This window comes from Ammodytes marinus (assembly GCF_949987685.1).
Source record: "Ammodytes marinus genome assembly, chromosome: 2".
NCBI classification, from domain to species: domain Eukaryota; kingdom Metazoa; phylum Chordata; class Actinopteri; order Uranoscopiformes; family Ammodytidae; genus Ammodytes; species Ammodytes marinus.
The window spans coordinates 17315995-17330039 of record NC_137231.1 but is presented as its reverse complement, the minus strand read 5'-3'; the positions used below and the strand labels follow the sequence as shown (position 1 = coordinate 17330039).

The 14045-nt window shown below is 42.9% G+C and overlaps 1 protein-coding gene across 2 annotated transcripts; it reads right to left on the bottom strand.

The window, feature by feature from the left end:
• Positions 1-896: 896 nt before the first annotated feature.
• On the bottom strand, positions 897-13168 carry plekha2 (pleckstrin homology domain containing A2). Of its 2 annotated transcripts, none has more exons than XM_080051741.1 (12): positions 12940-13168; positions 9709-9881; positions 9524-9580; positions 9130-9178; positions 8891-8988; positions 6248-6379; positions 5928-6017; positions 5766-5834; positions 5587-5657; positions 4707-4770; positions 3814-3891; positions 897-2468 (listed from the first exon to the last, which is right to left on the bottom strand). In XM_080051741.1, the coding sequence occupies exons 2-12, from the start codon at positions 9847-9849 to the stop codon at positions 2019-2021; spliced, it is 1299 nt and encodes a 432-aa protein (XP_079907867.1). In that variant the 5' UTR covers positions 9850-9881; positions 12940-13168; the 3' UTR covers positions 897-2018. The 2 variants fall into 2 exon arrangements, with proteins under 2 accessions (XP_079907867.1, XP_079907868.1); XM_080051742.1 differs by having other exon boundaries at positions 897-2465.
• Between the last annotated feature and the right edge of the window lie 877 nt (positions 13169-14045).

Below are 14045 nucleotides of genomic sequence, written 5' to 3'. Positions count from 1 at the left end.
GAGTCATCCATGTGGGAACATTAACATTTATCGGAAGCAATGCGTCTGTCTGCCCTCAGAGCTGCCCGTCACTCACAGGCGTCAAACTGAAGTGCGACGTGACCTTTCCATTATAATAAAGACAAAACAGGAAAAGGACATTTTAACCTGGAAGGCTTGAAGTGTGTTGCCAGGTTCTCAAACATTTATCACTTTTTGTTGTTCTTGTGCACATGTACAGGCTTTAAAGCAGAGATCACAAGATCATAATTCAGTCAGATTTTCTCAGGCCAGAAGTACAAGATGTGTAGTTGTTATTCATTTTCTGAAACGTTCATCCCGCTTTTCTTCACCAGTGGTCCTAGCACATGTTTCTGTTCGGATTTCTCTCAGTACCTGGAGCAGCTTCTGTCTTTTTAACAGACTGAACACTCATTTCAACACAGCTGACATTTCACAGGCACTCAGGGCCCTTTTTACCCACTGACACAATTTAAACTGCTTGGCCAAATACATTTTTAGTATTGCCAGTCCTGCAGTCAGACAGCTGCACTGGGAGGCAGAGAGTGAAGTGGACAAGGTTTTAGGCGTTTTACCTAATGGACCTTTGCCCTGGACGTGTGAAACACTTCACTTAACACAGCCTCTGGGCGCTTGATTGGCACATAAGTGTGTCTGCATCTAGTGTGCATGAGTTAACAGTGACAGTGTTTAAGGTCAAATATGTTGGCCTGGACCATTTGCATGCTGGGCATTTTTGCACACACAAAAAAAAACACGGGTTAAACTTTAAAAGTCTTAATGCCACCCACTTCCATTAAAAGGTCATATACAAAGCTCTAGAGAGCACAGTGTGAAAAGTCAAACTAAAAAACAAACCAGGAATTCAGATAAAAAAAAAAAAAAAAAGAGACAAATAAAAAGCATCATTTAATGTACAAGAAAGAAAATTAACAGTACACACAGCTTAAGAGAACGGAAGTAGGCATGAGCACCACATCACTGAAGTGTTGAGGTGAAACTCTAGAGTTGCTGAGAGACTGCTGTAACAACGCAAAGTAGCTGAGGAAGCAGTAATATCTCCTGCGGTGACGGGGGGAAAACAAACAAACAAACAAGCAAACATACATACAAGAAAAAATTAAAAAAGCAAAGTGCAGAGTAACAATTTAATTACCAGAAGCAGTGGCACATTTCCCCCAACATGACACCGCAATAAGAAAATCACATTTACAAAGCTGTCAACCAGCTGATCAGCTGTACTTGGAAGTTGGCAGTACATTCTACTAACAAGTACGATCTAAATACAGCCGAGTTATTCTGGTACCCTGGTAAAAGCCAAAAGAGGAGCCGTCGTAATGACGAATGATCTTTAACATCTCCTGTTTGAAACATAAAAGCTGCTGCATGTACCTTTTCCTTTTTCAATGAGGCAAGCAGGATACTTTCCCCAATACACCTGATTAAACGTTAGTAATAAAATGCTTGTTAACTATTAATGAAAGGTGAGTTAAGAAGAAGAGGGGGAAAAACACTGCTGGGCTCAAAATAAACTAAATTATTATTATTAAGTTTTTTAGTGAACGTAAGCATGAATATAAATAGTATGGATAATGATGTGTTTAAATGCCTTTAAACGCTTCTTTGTGAATACTTCGAGCAGGGCTGACATGTTTTCATGGAGCCAAGTGCAACAGATCGAAAAGAGCATGTGCCATAATGTTGTCTGCAAGAACAATTAACAACAAGATTATTCAAGTTTTCATAAGGAAGTTGCACTAAAAACACTAAGTCGTACTTTTTCACAGTCCTGTGAACAACAAACACTGTGCCCCCTTGGTCTCCTTCCAGCTGGGTGCGCCTTTCCTTCGTCTGCAATACAGATTCAGCACCAGCAGGGGGCCCCAACCTCCCGTCATGGGCGTAAAGGCAGATGGTCACAGTGTCACTTCAATACTATCATCACCAGTGACATTCATTTTAAAGCAGGTACCCACACTGAAGTCAACCCAGGAGCCTGGACAGACATATCAGTGGACCTAGACGTCCGTGGTGCGGATGCTGTCGTCGTCCAGGCTAAAGGGGAAGCCGGTGTGAGGCTGAGGCTGGGAGCGGTGCCTACGACGCCCGCAAGCCGCGTCCCCCGACGCCGTGAGGAGCCCCAGGCCGCAGCTGGAGGCCCCTGAGGGCACACTGGGGCAAGGGGCCGGGGCAGAGAGGGAGTTGGAGGAGGACGAGGTGGAGGAAGAGGTGGAGGAAGAGGAGAGAGAGGGCAAAGTGGGCCCGGAGCTGAAGGCGCTTTCCTCGTCCTCTGCGTCCAGGATGGAGGGCTCACACAGGGGGACGGGCATCCAGGGCTGCCAGCCTGGGGCCACAGAGCACGACTTGACCAGCTGAGGCCTGCGCTCGTCACCATGTTGGCCCCGAGGCACCAAGGAGGCGTTGTGACTTCGGTAGAGAGAGGACCCACGTTTGAATGAAAAACCCTGCTTTCAGAGAGAGAGACAAAAAAGTCCATCAGAGTCCATCATACACTATAGTTTTTTTAATGCTTTATTATAGTGCAAAGAGACAGAGATGAAATGGGTCAGAGAGGGGAATGACATGCAGAGAACTGACGGTCTGGTCGAATTCGAGCCGGGTCTGCTGTGAAGACTTAGCCGCATGGGCAGGGCTGTACAGTGCGACAGTTTTGATCGCATTTGCTACTGAAATTGATCACGTGCGATGATGAAAACAAGTCCATTCGCACTAGTGCTAATGAGGAGAGGCTGTCTTTGAAACACAGAGGAGCGCTGCACAACACTGCTTAGAGGGCTCTACATTAACACTCCAAATGGGGGTAAATGTAGTCTTAGGCAAGTAAGTTATTGAGTCCACCCTCCACTTTGGCTGGTGAAAGATATGTGTCCTCGGGATCTGTGCTCGTGCAGCGATTCTAGCGTATAACCGGAAGGAGACGGCACATTACCGCAGTTAAGTTAGCGCGTGTGCAAACAGAACATTTCCTGTGCGCCTTCACGTTAAAAGCCTGTTACTAGCCACACGTGAGTTGACTTTTATTTTGAAGCCGGTAAGAACAGGAAGTTAGCACTTCACAGCCCTGCAGTGGTCTAGCTAGAAAGGCAACTCATTCAGCTGCAGAGAAAAGTCAACAGTAGTCTAAAAACAAAGTTTGAAATAAACCACTGAAGAACAACTCCCAACACATTCACAACAACATATTTAATTTATCCTAAATTGTACCAATATGTATACTTATTTATGTAATAGGATATGTTTAATGTTTTAAAGTTTGGTTTTGGACATTTTCTAAAAATATATATTATTATTAATATAATAATTATATGTATATAGAAAAAATATATAGATATAGATATTATTTTTATATTTTTATGGGGAGAAATAATTCTGAATCAGCAAAAAATTGCAATTGGCATTTTAGATTATTTTGTCTAAATTGCAATCAGTGCACCCCTATTAATTTTTCTATAATTATTACTGCACACACTAGGATATAATATTAATTGAGAATCTCAAATGAGACCAAGATGACAGGCTCAAAGGTAATTACAGTGAAATGCAAGGGTTAAGGTTATGCAAGTTTTCGATCATACTTTGTGTGCTACCAAATTTATTTTTGTGCTACTGAATTTTTTTGCTTGCTAGCACCAGTGCTACCACCTAAAAAAATAAGCGTACATCCCTGCGCATGGGGGGGACGCTCCAACCACTACACCATGAGCACCCCCCTATTTTACACTATAGTTTTTACTTCTCTAAAGAGAAAGGATTTTAGAGGCTTTATGTCAAGGGGAGAAATAACAGAATTACCTTGGTGGGACCTCTGAAGTCCTGGATCCTCAACTCAATGTCCCTAATCCAGCCATGCATGTCCTCTGGAGAGTCTGTCTATAGAAACATTACCAGAAGATAAAGCCTTGCAGAGCTAGATGAGCTGTAAGAGGTTGGTCTCATTGTTTCTTTCCACATTTCCTAATAGCAGCTAATCTGGCGATTTTCTTTCTGCCTACAAATCTCACGAAAAGACCAAAAACACACAAAACATGGATCCTGCTAATACGTTTAGTTGAGAAAAAATAATTAATAATGTTATACATAGAAAATATATAACTTTCAACCTAAAACAAATAATTATAACAAGAACAAGCTCTAATTTTTGAATTGTAATTCAAACTTCACTAAAGTGGAACATGATTTATCTTTAGCTTTGGTGTCCACATTTCTCCTGTGATCATGTTCTCTGTTCAATAAGTTTACTAAATGTTTGTCATGGTTCCCCTTTTTTTCTTCAAAGACAAAGATAAAACTGCTCGTGCTTGCAGCCTCTCCAGTCTTCCCCCCCTTTTAAGTCTTCCCCCTGCCGTCTAAGTCAGCTGTTCTCCCAGGGGGGGGGGGGGGGGGGGTGGGGGGGGGGGGCAGGATGTTATTGTTGTTATGGCAACAGCTGGCTGTGCCCATTTCACATAAACAAACTTTTCATGCACCTAAAAAAAAACATAACAAAATACATGCCACACACGAGCAGCAGAGCATTTAAAGAAAAACAGCTCAAAACATATAGAGACAGATCCACCTGCTAATAAAAGTACTCAATAATAATAACAATACCCAATCAATGATCTAGTTTAGCTTAAGTTTGTAAAAATACTAGAGTGAGGAACAAAGCTTCTGATTGGTTGGTTTAGGGAAGGCGGCATTTGTACCTGAATGTAGAAAGTTCGGGAACCGGTGATGATCTCAAACAGGTTGTCTCTCAGCAGAAGATCCCTGATGGACAGACATGGTGAAAAAATTTCATGCTGATTAATACAGTGGTACATTTACTAAATGTATCAGTTTTCTCAATGTTACTGAAATATCTGTGGTCGGATTTATACAGGAAGTTAACCGGCATTACACCAGACAGTTAAATGTGTCCTCAAAGCCTAATTTTTTTGTGTGCAGTTGTTTTCTACCTTAACTTAAACTCCTCATACGCATGTTCAGAAATAAACATTGTGCTTTAAATAGTAATTAAATAATAAAGCATCATTCCAATGAACCCACCATTAAATATAGAAAACAGTTAGCCGAGCTAAGGGCAGGGTGTCATACTGTATGGAATGTAAAGCCCACTGAGGCCAATGTCTATTTGTGATATTGGGCTATACAAATAAAACTGATTTGATTTGATTTAGTCTCACTCTCAAGTGAATGTTATTAAGAGCAGGTTTAACTCTGAACCAAAATAGAAAGGAGGTTTTAACATTGGGAAAGGATCATGTTCTGTGATTTCTCTGTACAAAGTGGAGGTTGTGCATGTAATAATGTAATAATAAATAAGGCACAGATGGAAATACAGTTAAAGAGAAATATATTTACAACAATCTGAAAAAAGCTCTCTTAGCCATTTTGCGGATCCTAAACTTCAACCTGTCAGTTTCCATTTACTGTCGAGTGACGCATGGTGCCAGTAGCTTCAGTGTAGCTAATAGAACTGTAGATCGTGAGGTATAACGTACACCTTTGAAACATCAGCCCAGCTTAATCCTGCACTGAACAACACATCTGTTGGAAAAGTTTGGGGATTCACATGTGACTCACCCCGATTTGACGAGACATTCATGGACCTTCTGAACGTCCCTCAGTGGAATAGCTCGGAGAGGCTCCTTGTCCTACGACATAATAAGCACAATTTAGACATGTTTTTCTGTGTGACCCACAGTCGCACGGAAAAACTTTAACATACAAGACAAAATACAAAAAAAAGTCCTGCTCCTCACCATCTCAGACTTGTAGTAACTGACTGCATTGACATCCAGAGTAAAAAACCTCCTCTTCCAGCTCTTCCTCTGAAACACACACATACACCACATTTCAGTTTCCACATGCAGCTTTCATATTTAAACTCAGAATTAACCAGTTATAAGTAGCTGGGGACTCACCACATTTCCCTGTTTGACACAGTAACCGCACCTCTGCACGCCTGGCCTGTTGCCCTTCCTCTCTCTCCCGTCTGTCTCTTCGCCCTCATTCTGAAACATTTAATAAAAAACATCTTCATTATCATTAAAAACGATCGTCTAACCGCCACCTTCAGGACCAGATCAGATTACACACAAAGTGGTTTTCGGAGGCAATGAGGGCAAGCTGTGCTCGCTGTGATGCGACAGATAAACACACAAAACCTGGATTCTAGCGCCATCAGTGTCACCTTTAACATTGTCATAGTAACCACACTGAATTCTAGCTTGGTCTCTGTTACCTGGATGGGAGTGTGCACCACCACGCCACCAATAATCTCTGCCTTGTAGGCCTGTTGCCTCTTCCCTCCCTGAGTGTCGCTGATCACTGAGGTCACGTTGGGCCTCAGAGAAGCAGGGCCAGACTTAGGAACCTGTGGGCACAACAACAGGGAGGATAACATCAACCAGCAGGCCCGCAACAAGTGGAGTTTAGTGGGTAAAGGCTGCTGCTAATTGCTGAGCGTTAGTGGTTGAACTCCCATGGGGGAGTCTCCATCCTGCAACGGTGCCACTTTAATATGATCTTAGATTTGATATACTATCTATGTGTGATCTGCATGAAAACACCTTATTGCAGTCAGTAAGTACACCTCAGATGGCTGAAACTAGTCAGAGGCAGTTGACGGTGCAATCTATTCTCTTTGCTTGGAAAAAGTATGTAATGAAATAATTAATAGCTGTTATTATTTGTTCCGACATGGACCCGATGGAAGGTAGTAATTGCTACCCTTGGTGAGCACAGTGCCTTGGTTGCGCTTGTGTAACAACAGTCACAAACTAGCTCATGACTTAGCATAGGTCACTTGTAAAAACTTCATTTGGATAAGAATGCAGAGGTAATTTGTACATAAACACTGGATGCATCACAGTGTTTACAATCAAACAAAAGATCAACGGTCCATTCAGAAGAATTTCTTTTGTTGTTTGATAATCCATTGGAAAGCCTGGAGAGAGAGAATGAAGAAGTCATAGCTGCTGCTATCTCGACGGCTTACTTACTACATTACTGTAGTTTATATTTATTTGTCAATTTTGTCCAGTATGAATTCAAATAAGTACATTCAAGAGGAAGAGGAGCTACATGTCTTCAAAAATGAATGAACATACATATTATTATTATATATATTTTTTTAAAGAGGACCTATGATGCTTTTTGACTTTTATGACCTATAAACGTTGTTATGATGATTCATAGTCATGCTTAACCATACTAAATTATCAAATAATGACTTACATGCATTTTGACGTATTCCCTGCTGACCGTCTGGGGTGTCTGTGCAGAGCACTAAACACTATTCTAGCCAGTCGAGAAGTCACGTCTTCAAAGCGGTCTACCCTTTGTAACTTTGTGACGTCGCATGTAACTTTGTGAAGTCACCACGCGGATGTTTCCATGTATGGTAATGCTGTCACTTCCCTGTTCGCGTCTGCCTCGCGTCTGCCTCGCGCCCTTATAGGTCCATGCTCGCGCTTCCCGCCACTGAAAGTGTTCCGGAAGGAAGGTAACCAATCACAACGGAGTGGGGTTTGCAGGAGGGGGGGGGGGGGGGGGGGTAGCGGAGATGGCCGATGCACAGGCGGAGGGAGCGGAGATTGCCGAAGCACACACACTCAAGTGTTGACAGGACGTGCTGGATCGCCAAAATAAGAGAAAGAGCTTCCCGAAAATCTACATAGTTTTTTGTGATGTGATTCGTGTCAGGTTGCTCTATAGCAGTGTAAAACAAGAAATTAAGACTAGAAAAGTAGTATAATAGTTAATATTAAATCCTCTTTAATCTATCAAAGGAAAAAAAGAGTGAATATCAAGAATAAATCAAACACGCAAAATATTTAGTGAGGGGCGCTTTGGTGTCCTTAGGGGCAGAACATATAACACTGCAATGTGGAAGGTTTGAATCCAGCCAGAGACATCTTTCATGTCGACCGTCTCACTCCCCATGTTTCCTGTCTGTATTTTCTATGTCAGCTGCTCAATAAAGGCAAAATGCCAAAAGAAATTTCACAATAAATAACAGAGCATGAGACAGATAAACTCTTCCACCCCTGAATGTGTCTGGATAAAAAAAGAAAATAATAATGAGAAGTATCATTTGAAGGGCTTTGCTATATCCAACTATATCCTCAGTAAATAACTATGTGAAAGTGTTTAGTCAGTGATTGACTTTCATTACTGGATCTGCAACAGGTCCTTTCTGCTTTAGGAAGTTTCTTTGGGTTTTTTTACACAAGCTTTCATCGAGGCCAATGAGGCTCAGAAACGGTGGCAGAGAAGACCTCTTAAAAGGGGAAGTGAGAGAGTGAGTGAGTGGCGCTGCTTCCTGTGTCAGTGTGCAGGTGAGCTGAACAGAAAAAAAGAAAAGAGAAACGCTCATCTCTGGCATCTGCCCTCATGAGACATCTGGATGTCCCTGGTCAGCAAGCATGGTCATGTTGCCCAAACACACACAAATATCATGCAAATGTGCAAGGTGAATGTTTATGGTATGCTCAGCTCGTTAACACATACACACACACACAGCGGTATTTTGACACCTCCACCGCATTGACGTATGAGTGTTATCACTCAGTTTCCTCATTGACAGAGTGTGTGAGAGGGTACTTGTGGGCAACCTGCTGTCATTTACGCATGGCAGGGTCAAACTGGTTTCAGTCGCACTGCTGCAAATTGCAGCTTCCTGTGCTCAGGTGGAAACAAATCCCTTATCAATAACTGCTAGTTAAGCCTTTTTCTAAGCATGCATTAGACCCAGGCATCTGGTTGTAAAGTTGTTTGTGAGCGCAGGTGTGTGTGTGTGTGTGTGTGTGTGTGTGTGTGTGTGTGTGTGTGTGTGTGTGTGTGTGTGTGTGTGTGTGTGTGTGTGTGTGTGTGTTGCGCTCACAGTGATCTTGCTAGCTTTGTTGAGAGCAGCCACCCAGTCCCTCATGTCAGTCACATCGTTGGCTTGGAGGAAGTACCGCCGGGAAACTGCATTGATGACTGCAGAAAAAAAAGACAAGTCAGTCCTGTGAATATTCACAATAACCCCATTATACAACATGATCACATGTGTAAACTAAATTAATGTCATTGTGCGCTACTGCATAAGCATGACTCAGCGTCAGCCCCCAAAAAACTCACCAAAGCAGAACTCTGTCTTGGGCTTTTGCTTCGCTGTAGCTTCACTCACCTGAAAGAAGGGGAAAAGGAGGACGAGAAGGAGAGGAGAGAGGAGAGAGATTTCATATCTTTGAGTGTGTTTGTCCAAGGAGGAGCTGTCAGCGCTGCAGTACTAAACTGAAGCCAAATGTCATTATCTCTGGTTAGCTGGGCGAGCGCACTGACATCTGGAAAACTTCACAACGTCTGCTTCAGCATGTGACCATTAACTCCAACTGCAGATAACTCCGATCTGGAAGCATCTGCGCGCCCGATTTGTCCCTGCTTGTGTGCATGAGCTCACGGGACCCCGTGTAACTATAATGCGACCCACAGCCAAGTGAAGCGACAGGCAATGGAGAGAGCTAGGGTTTACCTTGGAGATGTAGGTTAGTTTCAAGCTGCCGACAGAGCTGGCTCCACTGGGCAGGTTCTGCATGCAAACACAAAACACACACACAGTCTGGTTATTGGCTCAGAGTCCAAGGTTACGCGGCTCCTATTGGTCAATTTCACTTCCTCTTGCTGTTTGTGTGATTGAGTGTGTGTTGTGTGGAGCACCTGAGGGTTGTCCATATACCACAGCAGAACATTTCCCTGCGTGTCGAGGATGAAGTATCTCCTCTGGAAGCGGCAGCTGCTCTCCTTCTCCTCGATGTCCAGGAAGCCACACACACGGTTCAGCCGGTCCACGTACGGCATGCTGCTGCTGCTGCTGCTGCTATCACATATCACTGGGGCACACAGACTGATATACTCAAGTCAAAATGTAAATGCAAAGGGAGCAGCAGAATGAGACAGACAGGCAGATGTGGAGGATAAAACACACACACACACACACACACACACACACACACACACACACACACACACACACACACACACACACACACACACACACACACACACACACACACACACACACACACACACACACACACACACACACACACACACACACACACACACACACACACACACACACACACACACACACACACACACACACACACACACACACACACACACACACACACACACACACACACACACACACACACACACACACACACACACACACACACACAGGAAGAAAGAGACCGGCTCGCACTCAGCAGTTTTTCATGTGACGTGATTGAGGCTTGAGCAGCAAACCCTGAAGCCCGAGGCTGAGCTGAGGCCCTTCACCACAGCCAAAAATTACAGACTGCACTCAAGATCTGCACACATGCACATTTCCACTGGCCAGAGAGGGAGGGAGGGAGGAATGGGGGAAAAAGAGGAGAGGAAGGAGGGAAGGGACGGGGGTGGCTGGTGAGATGTATTCATTAGGATGATACCGTGCATCTGAATCACTGAACTGCTGACTGACTAACTGACTGACTTCTCAACAAAAATCAAGACTCATTGCTTTGCCAATGGGATTGCTTTACAGACAATGGTGTACTTTGCAGAAATCTGTACATAAGAGTACTTTTGTTATTTTCTTTTGGATATGGTGACATTAATAAATATAATGCGGCTATGTTGGCTAACAAGGTCACATCTTTGAATTATTAATATTCAAAATTACAACATGACAAGTCAATGGTCATAAAAATATATATATTCGCAACTGATATACAGTGGCTGATCCGTCTGCCAATGCTTTTACAGGACTGTCTTGGCTTAAGTTAAAAGTAACATATCCACGAATACGTTCTCACGCGTCACTCAACGAAGCAGATAACAACAGGCTGCATCGTCACAGTGCTGGTTGGAACTCCTTTCAAGCTATTTTTAAATCTATAGTTAGTTCATTTTGAAACTACTTTAAAAAAAAAAAAAAAAAAAAACGGTGGGTCGTGCTGATGAATCGTCAGTCGTGCAACATTTTATTTTTTTGCCATTGAAATAGGTCAAAGACACAAACTGTGCAGACGCCTTTTTGTAAAGATGTTGGTGTGTAATGGAAAAGTAAAACTGGTGCCGCAGAGTTCACACAGATGCCAACGCAGTCACTGACACACACACACACCCCCCTGTGAGGTTTTGGCCTTTTTGGCGAACCTTTACCAATAAGTATAATTTGTCTTTAGCACGTTGATATGAGATTTAAAGTGCTCCTGTTTATGAAAATGTGGAAGGGTGACATCAATGCATGCAGAAAGAGTTTGGATGTTCGAGAGAACACAGTGTACATATCACAACTGTGATATAAGTGTCATTGTCTTTTACCACATCCAGGGCACTGGCAGTGAAGTGAAACCCACCTACACTCTCCATATCTGCTAAATACGAGTTCAATATCCCGTTCTATTAACAGAGACTGTTTGAATGTGACATCGATTATACTCCAGCAATTACTGTGTTTTGCAGTAAAGTTTGGGGACAGAATAACAAAGGTAAAACTGTCTTAATCAAGACAAACAGGGCAGAGATATCTTGACTTTGATCCAGGGAGAGTTTTTGTCCACAATGTTAAAAGGCCTAGAGACCATGTTGCTAATCTTGTTATTTGACACGCAACGCCACAGAAGACATGATCACACAACAGTTTTCATGAGCTGAATGGTGCCGGTGGAACTTCATATACATCTGATTCCACTGAAGATCCAACAGCAACTATTGTAATGATCAATTACATTTTTGAGACTTTTTTGAGGTAAAAAGTGATGATATTGCTAACATTATTGATGCCCTGCCATGCAGGTTTTAGTTTTGTAGGTGGTTTAACAGCTTCATCATGTTTATTTTTAGGGAATGTTAAGGGAATACATCCTCCCCTTGAGATTTGCAAAGAGCAGCTGCATGTGCCCGGTTCAGTTAGTGACTGATGGTGCATGTCTGAGCATAAGAGCGTCTGGAATGTCTGGGACGCATTATTTGTATGTTTTGACATAATTTCTGATTTAAAATTGAGCTACTTAATGATTTAATGACTTGTAGCAATACTATTTTTTTTAGATAAGAGGGGGAGAAGCCATACTGCCAAATCAAGGGGAGGGTCTATTGAAATATTGTATATAAACACAATGGGAGGGTCTATTGAAATATTGAATGAATCTGGAGAGATTCAAAATGTAACCAACAACACCCTTCAATTTAATATTCGTATTATTATATTCGTTTATGTAAAATCTTTATTTGAAAAATTACTTTTATAGCAGTAAAATTGGATTTAAATGGTCAATAATTCACTCCCATATGTGGTGGAGTGTAAATATAAAGTATCATAAAAGAGAATTAGGCTACTACTTAAATAATAGACAAGTAGAAAAGTGAATATTTTAAGGTTTGGAATGTTATTGGAGACGTTAAAGTTAGACTCTGGGGGAGCAATGACAGGCATATCTCTCAACACTGTCTGACATTTTAATGTTCGTACTGTCTAGCCTACACTGTTTTCCAATGACAGCTGGATGTTCAACAACAGCAGCAGCAGCGGCAATTGCAACTGCAGGGCACAAGCTCCTCTTCGCCACCGAGTGACCGACCAGTTTTGGAGATCATGGGCGTGCACGTAGCCTTTAACGTAGGCTCAATTGTGAGCATTGCAAAGAGAAAGAAAAGTTTGAATGTGATCCTGATCAATTACTCAGCGACACCTGACAAGACATTACATTTGTTCAGATCAGATGACCTGATGTGACTCACTAGACACAAAAACTCAACTGCCTGCCACACCTACTGTAGGCTACTGTACCATCCGCACGCATAGACAATCACATGCACACGCGCGCGCACACATACAGGCATGAGACGACACACGCGCTCACAAAGTGTCACTGTCGACTGGCTGCTTTTACTTACCCGATGAGGAGTGTATCGGTGTGCGCCACAGCCACAGCCAGCGCCCCGCACCGCACCGCTACGGAGCAGAAAGGAGAGACTCGGGTTCGGCGAATGCGAGCATGGCAGATCTAAACTTTAACAACTTTAAACGAACGAAGTTTTGCACTATCAAAGCCGGCGTGCAGCAGAGTCTCACACCTTCGTCTGTTTGTTTGTGCGATCGGATTACAGAAGACTCAACTTTTTTTCCGGGTTGGACGTTAGGTTATTAGAATAAACCAGCCCCGGATGTGATCTATGCGCCCTCCGCCCTGTCAGCTACGGCCGGGTCCTCCTCCTCCTGCTCCTCCTGCACTCTCATAAGAGGAACTCATCTCAACTCAACAGGCCTGCCTCATTTGAACAGTAGGCTAGCCTAGGCTATAAGCAGCCCCTTCTTTACATTTGTTTGTGACAGCTCGTGCTATCTCTCTCTCTCTCTCTCTTTTGGAAATGAAACGTGCGGCGCATTAGTCTATCTTTCTCCCTGCAACTGCATGCGACATGTTATCTCTTCTAACTCTCAGGTGGCAACTTTAGAACTGGGTCAAAGACATTTTCATTTCATTTTTCAATTAACTTTTATTTATCCTCGAGAGACCAATTGAGGGGTGACCCTCATTTTCAATGACGTCGACACACACACACACACACACACACACACACACACACACACACACACACACACACACACGCACACACACAGAGAGCCGGCCCAAGCCTTCAGGGGGCCCTAAGCGAAATATGATTAGGGGGCCCCTCTCCAATGTTAGCGCTGCTGAAACTATAGATCTTTGTTAAATATCATTCACACACCCAGTGTTTTCCGCTAGTGCCTCCACTGTGCAGCTGAGCCAAAAGACAGCCGAGATTCAGACCCTCCTAGGGGGTTCCGGGGGTATGCCCCCCAGGAGATTTTTTTAACCTTTTTAAAGTGAAATGCATGAATCTGGTGCACTTTGAGAGAAATATTAAGAGGCTAAATCTGAGAAATTTTGTGCGAACAAATAATTTGGAGACACTGGGTCAGATGAATTAGAAGCTATTGAAGGACACATGGATTTTCCATAAAAATATTAATATAA